The 12231-nt window shown below is 40.7% G+C and overlaps 1 protein-coding gene across 31 annotated transcripts in view; it reads right to left on the reverse strand.

Annotated features, from left to right (window-relative positions):
• The window catches only part of CELF2 (CUGBP Elav-like family member 2), a 652882-nt gene that overhangs the window by 20113 nt on the left and 620538 nt on the right, over positions 1-12231 (reverse strand). For 16 of the 31 annotated variants that reach the window (XM_060776483.2, XM_060776480.2, XM_060776479.2 and 13 more), the window contains 2 exons: positions 7010-7141; positions 770-850 (listed from right to left, as the gene is read on the reverse strand). In XM_060776483.2, the coding sequence (XP_060632466.1) occupies positions 770-850; positions 7010-7141 (213 nt within the window). The remainder of the gene's footprint in view (positions 1-769; positions 851-7009; positions 7142-12231) is intronic. The other 15 variants (XM_060776490.2, XM_060776494.2, XM_060776503.2 and 12 more) reach the window with 3 other exon arrangements.

The following is a 12231-nucleotide window of genomic DNA, read 5'->3' on the forward strand; positions in this document are numbered from 1 at the left end:
AAGGAAAAAGAACATATTTTGTGCCCACCGTCTTGTGGGAGCGATTAATTAAAAAGCAACAACTTTACAAGAGCTAATTAGAGAACATTTAGAAGTGGTGACTCGAGGAATCTGTAAAGCAACTAGAAGTTTATCTCTAGAGAAATGATATGTAGCAGTCAGAAGCATTTCTTTCTCATTCATATAGGGACAAAGTGCGATATCGGCAGTTAAGTTCCCACTCTTGACTTCTCCAAGTCTTCAGATACACTTCAGATACAGTCAACCTTCCACATTTGCTGGGGTTGGGGCACAGGTCCACAGTGAAAGTAAAAAACCATACACAACAAAATTGCTATTTTTTAAATCTGAGAGAACGTATCTCTAAGAATGTCTAGGTCCTCCAGCATGACTCTATGGTCACCTTCTGCTGGAAGTTGACCACCACATTGAGTGGGAGAACCTAGAGATTACTAGAGAGGTGTTCTCTCTAAAAGTTTTGGGGCCCTCTAGCATGATCAGAGGAAGTTGACCATAGAATCACACCAAGGGACCTAGAAGATAATGTTTTAATCAAGTTTGTGAATAATCAAATCTGAAAAAGTCAGAGCCACAAATACAGAGGGGTGACTGTAGATGCATAACAGCTAACCTGGATTTACTCTCCTAAAATGGATTTAGCTACAGTAGCAAATGAAGCACTGAGATCCATAATCAACGTGGCATTCTCCAATGTCTCTATGCATGTCTTCCTAAAGCGTAAGTTTGACCTCATCTGTCAAAGCCTTACCATTCCCCAGCCTCTGTTGTTCTGGGAGGTATATTGTCGTCCTCGGCCTACAGTGGCCCAGATTTTGAGTTCCACATGCAACTGGGAAGGTTAGGGATGAAGAGACAGAAGGAAATGAGATCCTATGAGGCAGAGAAAGCATGTATTCCAACATGGAACATTTAAGGGTTTCAAAGCCTTTGTTGGTGAGAAACCCGGCAATTGAACTTCAATTTTATTTCAACTAGGCTTCCCAGACAAAATTGAACTTTCCGTCTCTCTCATTATTTATGGCTAACAATGAGAGAGGATGCCATAAAATGGACACATGCTTTCTGTAACATTTGTTGCTCAAAATACTTAATCAAATGAGGAAAGGCAAATTTGCTAGTCTTTTTCATGATACCTGAGCACTGTATGTTTTTTTAAATGTCGTGAAGTTTTAACGTTTAATACTCTTGGTCTGTGACCATAACAAGGAAATTCATTCATTCATATGTCAATAGTACTTGCCTCTCCCTAGAAAACCATGGGAAATGTAATTAAGCGAAAGATGTCCACAAATATTTTATCACAGAATTTTTTTACAAACTACAATCCCCAGAGTTTTGGGGGGAGAAGAGGGTAGATTTCCACCATAAGTGAATTTGGAAGTTTCAGGATTGAGGGGTCATCTAGTATATTGCCCCCTAAACTAATAGACAGAAATGCTGGGATTCATTGGTTGGATCACACCCACCATTTAATTTATTTTTACTATCCCCTGTGTAGACACTTTGGTGTTTCAAACCCAGTGGACCCATGGCAACTATCATCACAATGATGGGTTCATTTAGTAGGGCAACCCCCATATTGTGGGTGCCTCAAGGTGCTTAGATGTTGATGTTCAACTACAGATAACTCAAGCACGGTGAAAATCATTTGTAAAATAACAACTGAAGCAAAGAAGCAAGAAAAACATTAAAATGCGCTATTTTTCATTACTTCTGCTATACCGTGGTTGGAGTTTTGACACTTGCAATTTTGTGAAAAATCTTTGGAGCCCTTCTTTGCCAGAAGTCAAATCTTTCTATACAAAGATCCATTCAACTTCCCATTATTTTTTTCTGAGACACACAGTAGGTCGTTTCTACCCTTCTCCAAAGTCTTCACAACATGAGGTTTACAAGACGAGACAAAACAAAACAAAACAACACAGGGACAGAGGGACAGATAACAAAGACCAGAAAACTGTCATGCAGAGAACTGAAGCAAGCAAGTTATACTGAGGAGGACATCCATTCCTCTGGATACACCGTGATAGATTATAAAGACTTGTGATGACCGGATACTTTCCTTGCATTGAAGGAAGAAATGCAAGGGACAACAGCAGCTAGAAGTTATGTAGGGAATGGGAAAATCAACCAAATCACCCCTAACTTCAGTCTTTGGATAAAAGTGGCAGTTTTGCTTTTTGCTGGTTAAGAGCTTTGATCGCTGTCAAGTTCAATGGCAAAGAATAATGAAGACTGTTCTGCTTGCCTGCAGGCATAGTCGGTACTGCACTGGCCAGAGCAACTCGACAGATTATCAAAAAGTGGCTTGTTTCTCCACTGCAGAGAAGAACAACAGAGTATTAATCCATGAGACATGTTCAGTCTAATTTGCTACAAGGATAGAATCCAAGAATTAGAGTTTGGCTGAATGTTCTATTGAGGCACACAATATAGTCAGCTGTCCATGTTTGCAGGAATAACTTTTGGAGATTTAATTATTTGTGGATTTGTTTATTATGCTTTCTCTAGGGATCTCTAGATCCTTCAGGGTGACTCTATGATCAACTTCTGTCAAAGGTTGACCATAGGGGTACGCTAGAGGACCTAGAGATTCCAAGGAATCTGTAGGCCCTCCAACACAATTCTGTGGTCAATGTCTAACTGAGGTTGACCACAGAGTAAACCTGGAAGACCTAAAGATTTTGAGAGAGATGTTCTCTCAGATTAAAAAAACGCTCTATTTTAATTTGTGCTTTTTCAAAATTTGTGGGGATCTTGCATCCCTAGCTCCCACAAAAGTGGACCTCACTACCTCTGAGGAGGCTTGCCATAGATGCAGGCGAAACGTCAGGAGAGAATGCCTCTAGACCATGGCCATACAGCCTGAAAAAACCTACAACAACCCAGTGATTCCGGCCATGAAAGCCTTCGACAATACATTGAGGGTAAGCTTTAAATAGTTACCTCATGAAGGAGCTATTGTTTTAAACAGACCCTGGGAGTGGGCTGTTTAGTTTAAGGGATTTTTAGGCAGCAAGTCTAAATATGTCCTGTTTTAAAGTTCTAGTGTGGACTCTGCAATTCAAGATTTGAACTACAGTGTTCCCTCACTTATTGCGGATGTTACGTTCCAGGACCACCCGCGAAAAGTGAAAGTCTGTGAACTAGGGACGATACACACACACACACACACACACACACACACACTTCTCTCTTCTTCTTTCCCTCTTTCCCTCCCGCCTTCTCTCTATCCTTTCCTATGTCTCTTTCCTTCATTCTTTCTCCTTCCATCCTTCCTTCCTTCCTTCCTTCCTTCCTTCCTTCCTTCCTTCCTTCCTTCCCCCCTTTTCCCTTCCTTCCCCACTTTTTCTTTCCCTTCTTTTCTCTCCTTTCTTGCTTCTCTACCTCTTTCTTTCCTCTCAAAGCTGGTATAGCCAGCTCTTTCCCTTGCGCAGGAGGGGGCGGGGGTCAGGGGAGTTGTTTCCATGCATACACTGTATCATCATTTAGGTTTTTGGGGGGTTTTAAGTCCCTTCCACTGCGTTTTTCAGTGTTTTATAAGTGATGATCACTCGTTGGCCTGATAGGTGTATTGTGTCCAAATTTGGTGTCAATTCGTCCCATGATTTTTGAGTTATGTTAAACCCACAAATGGACATTACATTTTTATTTATATAGATATCGCATTCCGAGGGCAAGGCAGAAGCGAGGAGAGATTTAAAGGCACTGCAAACCCTTTTTTTTTCGTGCTGGCTATAAGGAAGAGGCTACAAGGCAGTGATTTACATACTGCTTTGTATCTCCTCTCTCTCTCTCTCTCTCTTGATGATTGGCTGCCTCTCTCCCGAGAAGGAGGGTGAATCCCCCTTCCACACTCCATCATTGCCAAGAGGCAAAAACTCGCAAAACAGCGAGTCCGCGAAAAGCGAACCACGAAGTAGCAACAGAACACTGTACTAGTGTAATCATTAAGCTTCTGTACCTGTTTAAATAAACATCTTTCTCTGTCTGAACCAAATAAATATCTTTGTGTACCTCACATACAAACATCACATAAAAGGAGGTAGCTTGTGGAAGTAATCTTAATTGGTGGCAGCGAAAATAAACATCACTAGTAATCCTATAAGAGGATAGGATTGTAAATAAAGTCCTTACCCTGCCCTGTTCTGTACAGTTACTTGGAATAACAAGCCATTTTTTGATTGTATGAAGTAGCTTCAAGGCCTCTGCAATGTCTTAAACACAAAGATACACAACCAACTTCTTTTGTTAAAGAATAGCCACCTCCTTGGGAGAGGATAGTGTGGAGTGGAGAAACAGCAGGGAAGAGGGAAGAGGGAAGGATTCACATTTTCTCTCCAGTTGCTTTTCAACTTCATATTGTTTCCCAAGTTCTCCTAAACTCTAGTGATTTCCCATTGAGTAGTATTTGAAAAAACGTATCTTGTGGAAAAAGCAACTTTAGGGAGAAAATGATCAAAAATGGCCTTCCAGACAGGCAGACCTGGAAAGGAATAACCTTTCTCTTTCAAGATTTAGCCCCTGCATTAATAAAAGCAACCATGAGAGGGATTGTTCATGCATTTTGCACAGAGTTGAGCCCAAGGCTATGTGACAGTCTTAAATGCTCAGCATAATTTTTCAATAATGGATTTGAACCACACTTGGATCCTTCTTTGAGTAGAGCCATTAAAAGCACCCTCACTTGCATGAGTCAGGATTACCTTAAATCTAATTGATTTCAATCAATGCTGTTCTATTTATTTTGGGATTATGCGTAAGATAAAGGGAGGAAAAGGGGCCTTAGGATCACATGCCCTCCATATCTGTGATGCAACAAATAGTGTAAGGTATGAACCAATATCCACACACATTTGTTTCTCATTTACAAAGGCAAGGATGAAGCAACTCTTAAATTCTTGGCAAAGCTCTTCATTGCCAACATCTTAAATCAGAGGCATGAAACAAACTGAGAAGTTGGTAGGTATATAGACACGTGAATTGAGGTTCCACAGAAGATGTGGGGTAAGAACCAGCAAATAGGATGAGAACTATATTGAAAGGGAACACATTTTTTCTCAGTCATGGAACACAAAACGAGACTCAGACTATTGACATTAAATTAAACATAGATACTACACAATCACATGTGAATACAATGAGAGAACATTTTTGGGAACCTTCGTTAGAAATGCAGTTTTTAATGTTGCCTTTCACGTCTGTATATACTCTACTACCAACATAGCCTACTTCATGCATCTGACAAAATATGCTTCTGGTGATCAGCTAATCCTTAAAACAATATTTCAGACAGTATTAATCCCACCAGCACCAAATACACCATGGAACTGATAGCCATTCAGGCACTTTGCCCAAATATAGAAAACCAAAACTAAACGTAAGGCTTTTCTGATATTCCAGTGTACCCCCTCATTGCCAGAAAAAACTTTGAACATTGCCAAAATCAAAACTGGCTCTGAAGTGACATCTCTTTCACTCAAGTATGCTGAGGTAGCCTTCTGTAGAAGATACAGGGACAAAAACTGGCACCCACATCCTCAGCAGTTACTCACCTCTCTCCTAGGACTTATATTATGGGAGCAGAAATTAATTTTGTATTGGTTATATTGTGTTTTGATATTGTTTTTACCTCCTATGTTATGTAAAGTAACTCACTGTTTTGGCTTTCTGGGAATGTTCTTGCTATGCTCCAAACCTCTGCTTCCAGTGGCTTCCAGTTTTTACTTCCAACATACTATGACCAGAATACCATCAGTTGTTCCCAACTAGAATAGATCTTAAGGGGTCAATCATTGAACGCCAAGTCAACACACATTGTTGATATGTACCTTGAAGTCATTGGCAACATATGGTGACTCTAAGGCATACCCTACCATAGATATCTCTAGACAAGATGTATTAAGAACGAGTATGCCTTAGTCTTCCTCTGAGATTTAGTGAGTGTGATTTCCCCAAGGTCACTCAGTGGGTTTCCATAGCTAGAAAAGGATTTCATCCCTAGACTGAGTCCAAAGGATTTCATCCCTAGACTGAGTCCAATTTCATCCCTAGACTGAGGATTTCATTCCTAGACTGAAACTAAACCATGCTGGCTATTGTGTCAACACCCAGTCCAATCAAATTCATTCACTAAGTCTAATTTATTTATAGATATCAATAAAATGTATGCCTGTATATTTGGTTTGATCTAAAATAGCACTCATAGTTTCTGTTGGCCACCTTATGTCCCAATTTTGGAGTAAAGATGTTATACATTACTAATACTACTACAACAAATATTATTCTGGCAAGACTGGGAAGATAATCATAGGTATAGTGGCAGAGCTATCTCTGTCATGGGCTATATTTTAACCTCATTGTAACACAAAAAATTATTGTGGGATTATTTCTCAATCACCCAGTGCATGTCCATGGCTTCCAAGAACAAGAAATGTTTCATATTTCACATGTAACATCTTATGTAATTGTTTTCTGAAAGCTATAAATAAGACTACCAGCACTTACAGGGGCATTTTTCATATATCCTTGACTAATCAAATGTTTATTGTAATAGAATGCTGCTATTGCTATTGTTACCACTAATAGCACCTACTACTAGCTACTACTGCTAGTTACTACTAACAGTAGCAACAGCAGGAGCCCTTCTTAGTATCTCATCAACATAAAACTATATCTGCTTTCATGAACTCTTGAATTAGAAGACAATGCTTGGGATGTTCTTGAGAATCAATCAGTCTACCCAAGTAAGGCCTAACAAAATGTACAGATTGCACAAAAAAGTACAGAAATATTAGCATTTGTGTTTGAAGGCATTACGAACCTTTGAAAAAAATGACCTGCTCAGGTCTTTTATGACAATTTTAACAAATATTTTTGTACGTGTGCTTTTTTTTTACAATAACATTCACTGTATTATAGCGGTTAGTGTTCCTACGGTGATTACAGGGAAATTGCTGGAGTGTCCACCACAGCAATAAATACTCACTGTTTACGGTACCTGCTAGTGCATTAATATTATTCAATCCAACAGTGGCTCCTGCCAGTCCTTGGAGAGTCCCCAGAGAAGTCAAAGAATTCATGGCTGCCCCAGCTGTGGAATTTGCCGTCGATGCAGCCACTAAAGGAGGCAAGAAAAAGACCAGTAAATGGGCCGTTCCACCAGAAATGTCACAAACAGCTGGTGACAAAATGCATTAAGCTGATCCAAAAATCGGATGGAAAATAATATTATTTAATTCTCACTCATTAATTTGGTTTTTCATTAGAATGTGTACTTGGAAATAAAACCAAGTGAGTTGTTGTAGTTTTTTTCGGGCTATATGGCCATGGTCTAGAGGCATTCTCTCCTGACGTTTTGCCTGCATCTATGGCAAGCATCCTCAGAGGTAGTGAGGTAGACCTCACTACCTCTGAGGATGCTTGCCATAGATGCAGGCAAAACGTCAGGAGGGAATGCCTCTAGACCATGGCCTATAGCCCAAAAAAACCTACAACAACCCAGTGATTCCGGCCATGAAAGCCTTCGACAATGCACAAAACCAAGTGAAGTGTGGGTGCATCTATTCCTGGCATGGGCAAACTTCGGCCCACCAGGTGTTTTGGACTTCAGTTCCCAGAAACACCAGCTAGCTTACCAGCTCTTGGGAATTGTGGGAGTTAAAATTCAGAACACCTGGAGGGCTGACATTTTCCCATGCCTGATATATATTGTAGAATGAATGCAGTTCGACATCACTTTTGTGGCTCAATGTTATGGAATCATCCCAGCTGTATTTTTGCAAGATTTATTTATTTATTTACCATATTTGTATTTTTGCAAGATCTTCAGCCTTAATAATAACAAAAATACACTTTATTTATATTTCACTTTATCTTTCCGCAGGGACTCAAAGCAGATTATTTATTTGTTTATTTATTTATTTCGAGGTTTTATATACCGACCCTCTCACCTTCAAAGAGGGATTCGGATTACAATATACACATAAGAGGCAAAACTTCAGTGCCTTTTACACACAGTGAACAATGACATACAACACAGACAAAGGTCAAGGCTTTCTCCTTTTTCCTTCTCTTTGTGTCTGGAGGCGATGCTCAAGAGTGTAACCTTCTTGGAGGACAAATGGACTTTTAATACACATATAAGTGCAACATATTTACATACCAATCCTCCAAGACTGAAGAAAAGAAAGTAGTAAAAGATATGTCAGAAATTGGGGGAAACTGGTAAAAAAACCCCAACCCATTGGCTAAAAAGGTTTTCCTGCTCACTTCCATGCAAATATTGGTCAATTTGGAGATGGCAGGCAACTAAAGAAGTCCATTGTGCTTGGAAGACAATGGTGGCAGGTTTCAAAATGCTGAAATAAAAATAGGGAGGAAATAAAATATAAGCTGCTGTGTCCCTTGGAATGGCCAATACCTGATAGTTCACTAACGTATCTGCAGATTACATTGTAATGGCTAGTAGAAGAGTGGCTGATACAGTCATTCTTTTGTGTTCGCTGTTCATTTATGATCATTTTTAAAGCCACATCTGACATTAAATTGGCTCCATGTGTCAGATTGCACCTTCAATGAAAAAGCACTTCTTTTTCTTTAAATTTGTCTTTTGGACATTCTACATATCGTTAGAAACATGCTGCTAACCTTGTTGGGCAGATTCCCTCAGGTTCTCAGCTGTCCGTATTATAAATAACATTACAGTGCTGCCTTTTCCTAAGCACTTGGATAATTAGCATTTGATGGATTAGGTTGCCTTTAATATGGCACGAAGCATCTCAACCCACAAAAAGGTAAAAATCTCCTCTTTTTTCCCCTTTTTTCTTCTGGCTGAATGCCAACAAATCGAGGGAAGTGTGAACGCTCGACACTTGTGGCTGCAATGAGCCACTTAATATTAACACTCCTTGAGGTGTGCATTTGCATTTTATTAAGCTTTAAATTAATTTTGACGATTCAGAGCTCACATTTTGCTCCTGGTCAGTGCGTTTGTAAATGAGTGAAGTCTAGCCTGTGTGCAGCACTTGCAAACTCCACCGCAGAAAATAAACTGAGCAATCCAGCAATACAGTTGCGATAAAGTTGGAACATGGAATTATTGATTAGAGTGATTCTTTGGGCTCAGAAAAGCTGTTAACCCAGCACGACCCCTGGTTAGGCTAGTATAAGTCACCAAGAGAATCCCAGCTTCCACATCCCTTATGGGAGTCCTGAAATAAGGAGAGCTTCATTCTGCTTCATTGAAGCAGAGAGTGTTTGAGGACCAGGACATCCATAGGGATACCAAGGTGCTTGTCTATAAAGCTATTGTCCTCCCAACCCTGCTATATGCCTGCGAAACATGGACTGTCTACAGATGTCACATGCAACTTCTGGAATGATTCCATCAGCGCTGCCTCCGGAAAATCCTGCAAATCTCTGGGAAGACAAGTGGACAAACGTCAGCGTGCTGGAAGAAGCAAAGACCACCAGCATTGAAGCGATTGTCCTCTGCCATCAACTCCGCTGGACCGGCCACATTTTCCGGATGCCTGACCACCGTCTCCCAAAGCAGTTGCTCTACTCTGAACTTAAGAATGGAAAACGGAATGTTAGTGGACAGGAAAAAAGATTTAAAGATGGCCTCAAAGCCAACCTTAAAAACTCTGGCATAGACACTGAGAACTGGGAAGCCCTGGCCCTTGAGCGCTCCAGCTGGAGGTCAGCTGTGACCAGCAGTGCTGCAGAATTCGAGGAGGCACGAGTGGAGGGTGAAAGAAAGAAACGTGCCAGGAGGAAGGCACGTCAAGCCAACCCCGACCGAGACCGCCTTCCACCTGGAAACGAATGCCTTCGCTGTGGGAGAAGATGCGGGTCAAGAATAGGGCTCCACAGCCACCTACAAACCCACAAAAATAGTTATCAAGGAAGACCATCTTACTCGTCCAACGAGGGATCGCCTAAGTAAGTAAGTAATAAGGACAGCATGCTAGATAGAGCTGAATCAGATATCAGAATATAGTTATGGTTATGTCCTATAGAACACTAGATGGCTCAAGTCCAGGTTATTTGAAGGATGATGTTCTTACATATGAATAGATCTGTGTTTTAAGAGCTGTCTGTTTAAAACCTCACAGGTGCACCTAATGGGAACATGGGAGAGGGCCTGCTTCTAGGTTCAGGAACTCCCTCCGCAAAGAGATAAGACTTGTATCCTCCTTACTAGCTTTACATGTCCATAAGTAGAGTCTTCTGGGACATGGCCATACAGCCCAGAAAACTCACAGCAACTCAGTGATTCCGGCAATAAAAGCCTTCGACAACACAAGACCCCTTTAGATGAGAATTCATTTTGTAGAGGAAAAGAGCCAATATAAAGTTGTGGATTTTGAGTCAGAAAGGTTTTGTTAGACTATCAAGTACAACCCTCACCCAACACACTTTTAGGCTGTTGTTTTTATTGATTTTTATTTTTATCTGATTTTTAATTTTAATTTTTAAATACCTTAATTTTTAACTATGAATGTATTTTAACCATGTCTAATATGTTGTAGCCCCCCCCCCCCCGGTGGCGCAGTGGGTTAAAGTGCTGAGCAGATGAGCTTGTTGACCAAAAGGTCGCAGTTTCGATTCCAGGGAGTGGCGTGAGCTTCCGCTGTCAGCCCTAGCTTCTGCCAACCTAGCAGTTTGAAAACATGCAAATGTGAGTTGATCAATAGGTACCGCTCCGGCAGGAAGGTAACGGCGCTCCATGCAGTCATGCCGGCCACATGACCTTGGAGGTGTCTATGGACAATGCCAGCTCTTCGGCTTAGAAATGGAGATGAGCACCACACCCCAGAGTCAGACATGACTGGACTTAATGTCAGGGGACTACCTTTACCTTTACTAATATGTTGTAATTTTAAATTATTTTTATTTATTTATTTATGACATTTATATGCTGCTGTTCTCACCCCGAAGGGGACTGAGAGCGGCTTACAAGATATATATGCATACAATATATTACATTATTTATTAGTAAAGCACAGGAGACAAGATGGGACTGTCTTCTGCCCCCCCCCCCCCACCTCTCTTTTCACTCTGGACCAGAGAAGCAATTGGTGCTATTTAGGTGAATTCGTTCTTTTGAGGTACTGTGTATGTGCCATTGTAATCTGCCTTGAGTCCCCCTGCTGGGGTAGAGAAAGGTGAGGTATAAATATGGCAAATAAATAATGAATAAATAATTAATTTTTAATTGTGTATGTTGTGAATTTTAACTATGCTTGTTTTACTCACTGTAAGCAACTATGGAGAGATCTTGAACAAAGAATTGTTAACTGGGTGACGTTGGATGACACAATCCTTAGGATTGCCATAAGGCGGAACTCATTTGAAGGCACACAACAATGTTTAACTTGGCAGTTGATGTATTATGCTAGCTGCTGAAGATGATGATGAGGATAATTAAATTTCAGTGGTTTTGGCGAAGAATTTCTGTCATGGAACATAAAGTTCCATCAGCGTACTTATAGAAGAGAAATCTGATATAGAGAGATATAGCTTGATATAGACAGGAACATTGTTAATGAATAATTTTCAGGAAAATTATTTTCACAGAACAATGGCTTCAAACTACAGGAAAGTAGTACAAGAGAGGAGATTCCATCTGAACATTAGGAAGAACTTCCTGACTGTGAGAGCCGTTCAGCAGTGGAACTCTCTGCCCCGGAGTGTGGTGGAGGCTCCTTCTTTGGAAGCTTTTAAACAGAGGCTGGATGGCCATTTGTCAGGGGTGATTTGAATGCAATATTCCTGCTTCTTGGCAGGGGGTTGGACTGGATGGCCCATGAGGTCTCTTCCAACTCTTTGATTCTATGATTCTATGATTCTATGAAAGAAGATTCCACCTAAACATTAGGAAGAACTTCCTAACTGTGAGAGCTGTTCAGCATTGGAACTCTCTGCCGCAGACTGCGGTGGAGACTCTTTCTTTGAAGGCTTTTAAACAGAGGCTGGATGGCCATCTGTCAGGGGTGCTTTCAATGTGATTTTCCCGTTTCTTGGAACCAACTCTATGGTTCCATGATCTTTGTACAGTGAGCCCTTGGTATCCACTGAGGTTTGGTGCCATGACTCCTGTGGATATCAAAACCAGTGGATGCTCAAGTCCCATACAACAGCATAATAAATTGGCATTCCTTTTTATAAAATGCCAAAATCAAGGTTTGCTTTTGAGAATTTTAG

The sequence above is a fragment of the Anolis sagrei genome, chromosome 5 (genome assembly GCF_037176765.1).
Source record: "Anolis sagrei isolate rAnoSag1 chromosome 5, rAnoSag1.mat, whole genome shotgun sequence".
Lineage (NCBI taxonomy): Eukaryota > Metazoa > Chordata > Lepidosauria > Squamata > Dactyloidae > Anolis > Anolis sagrei.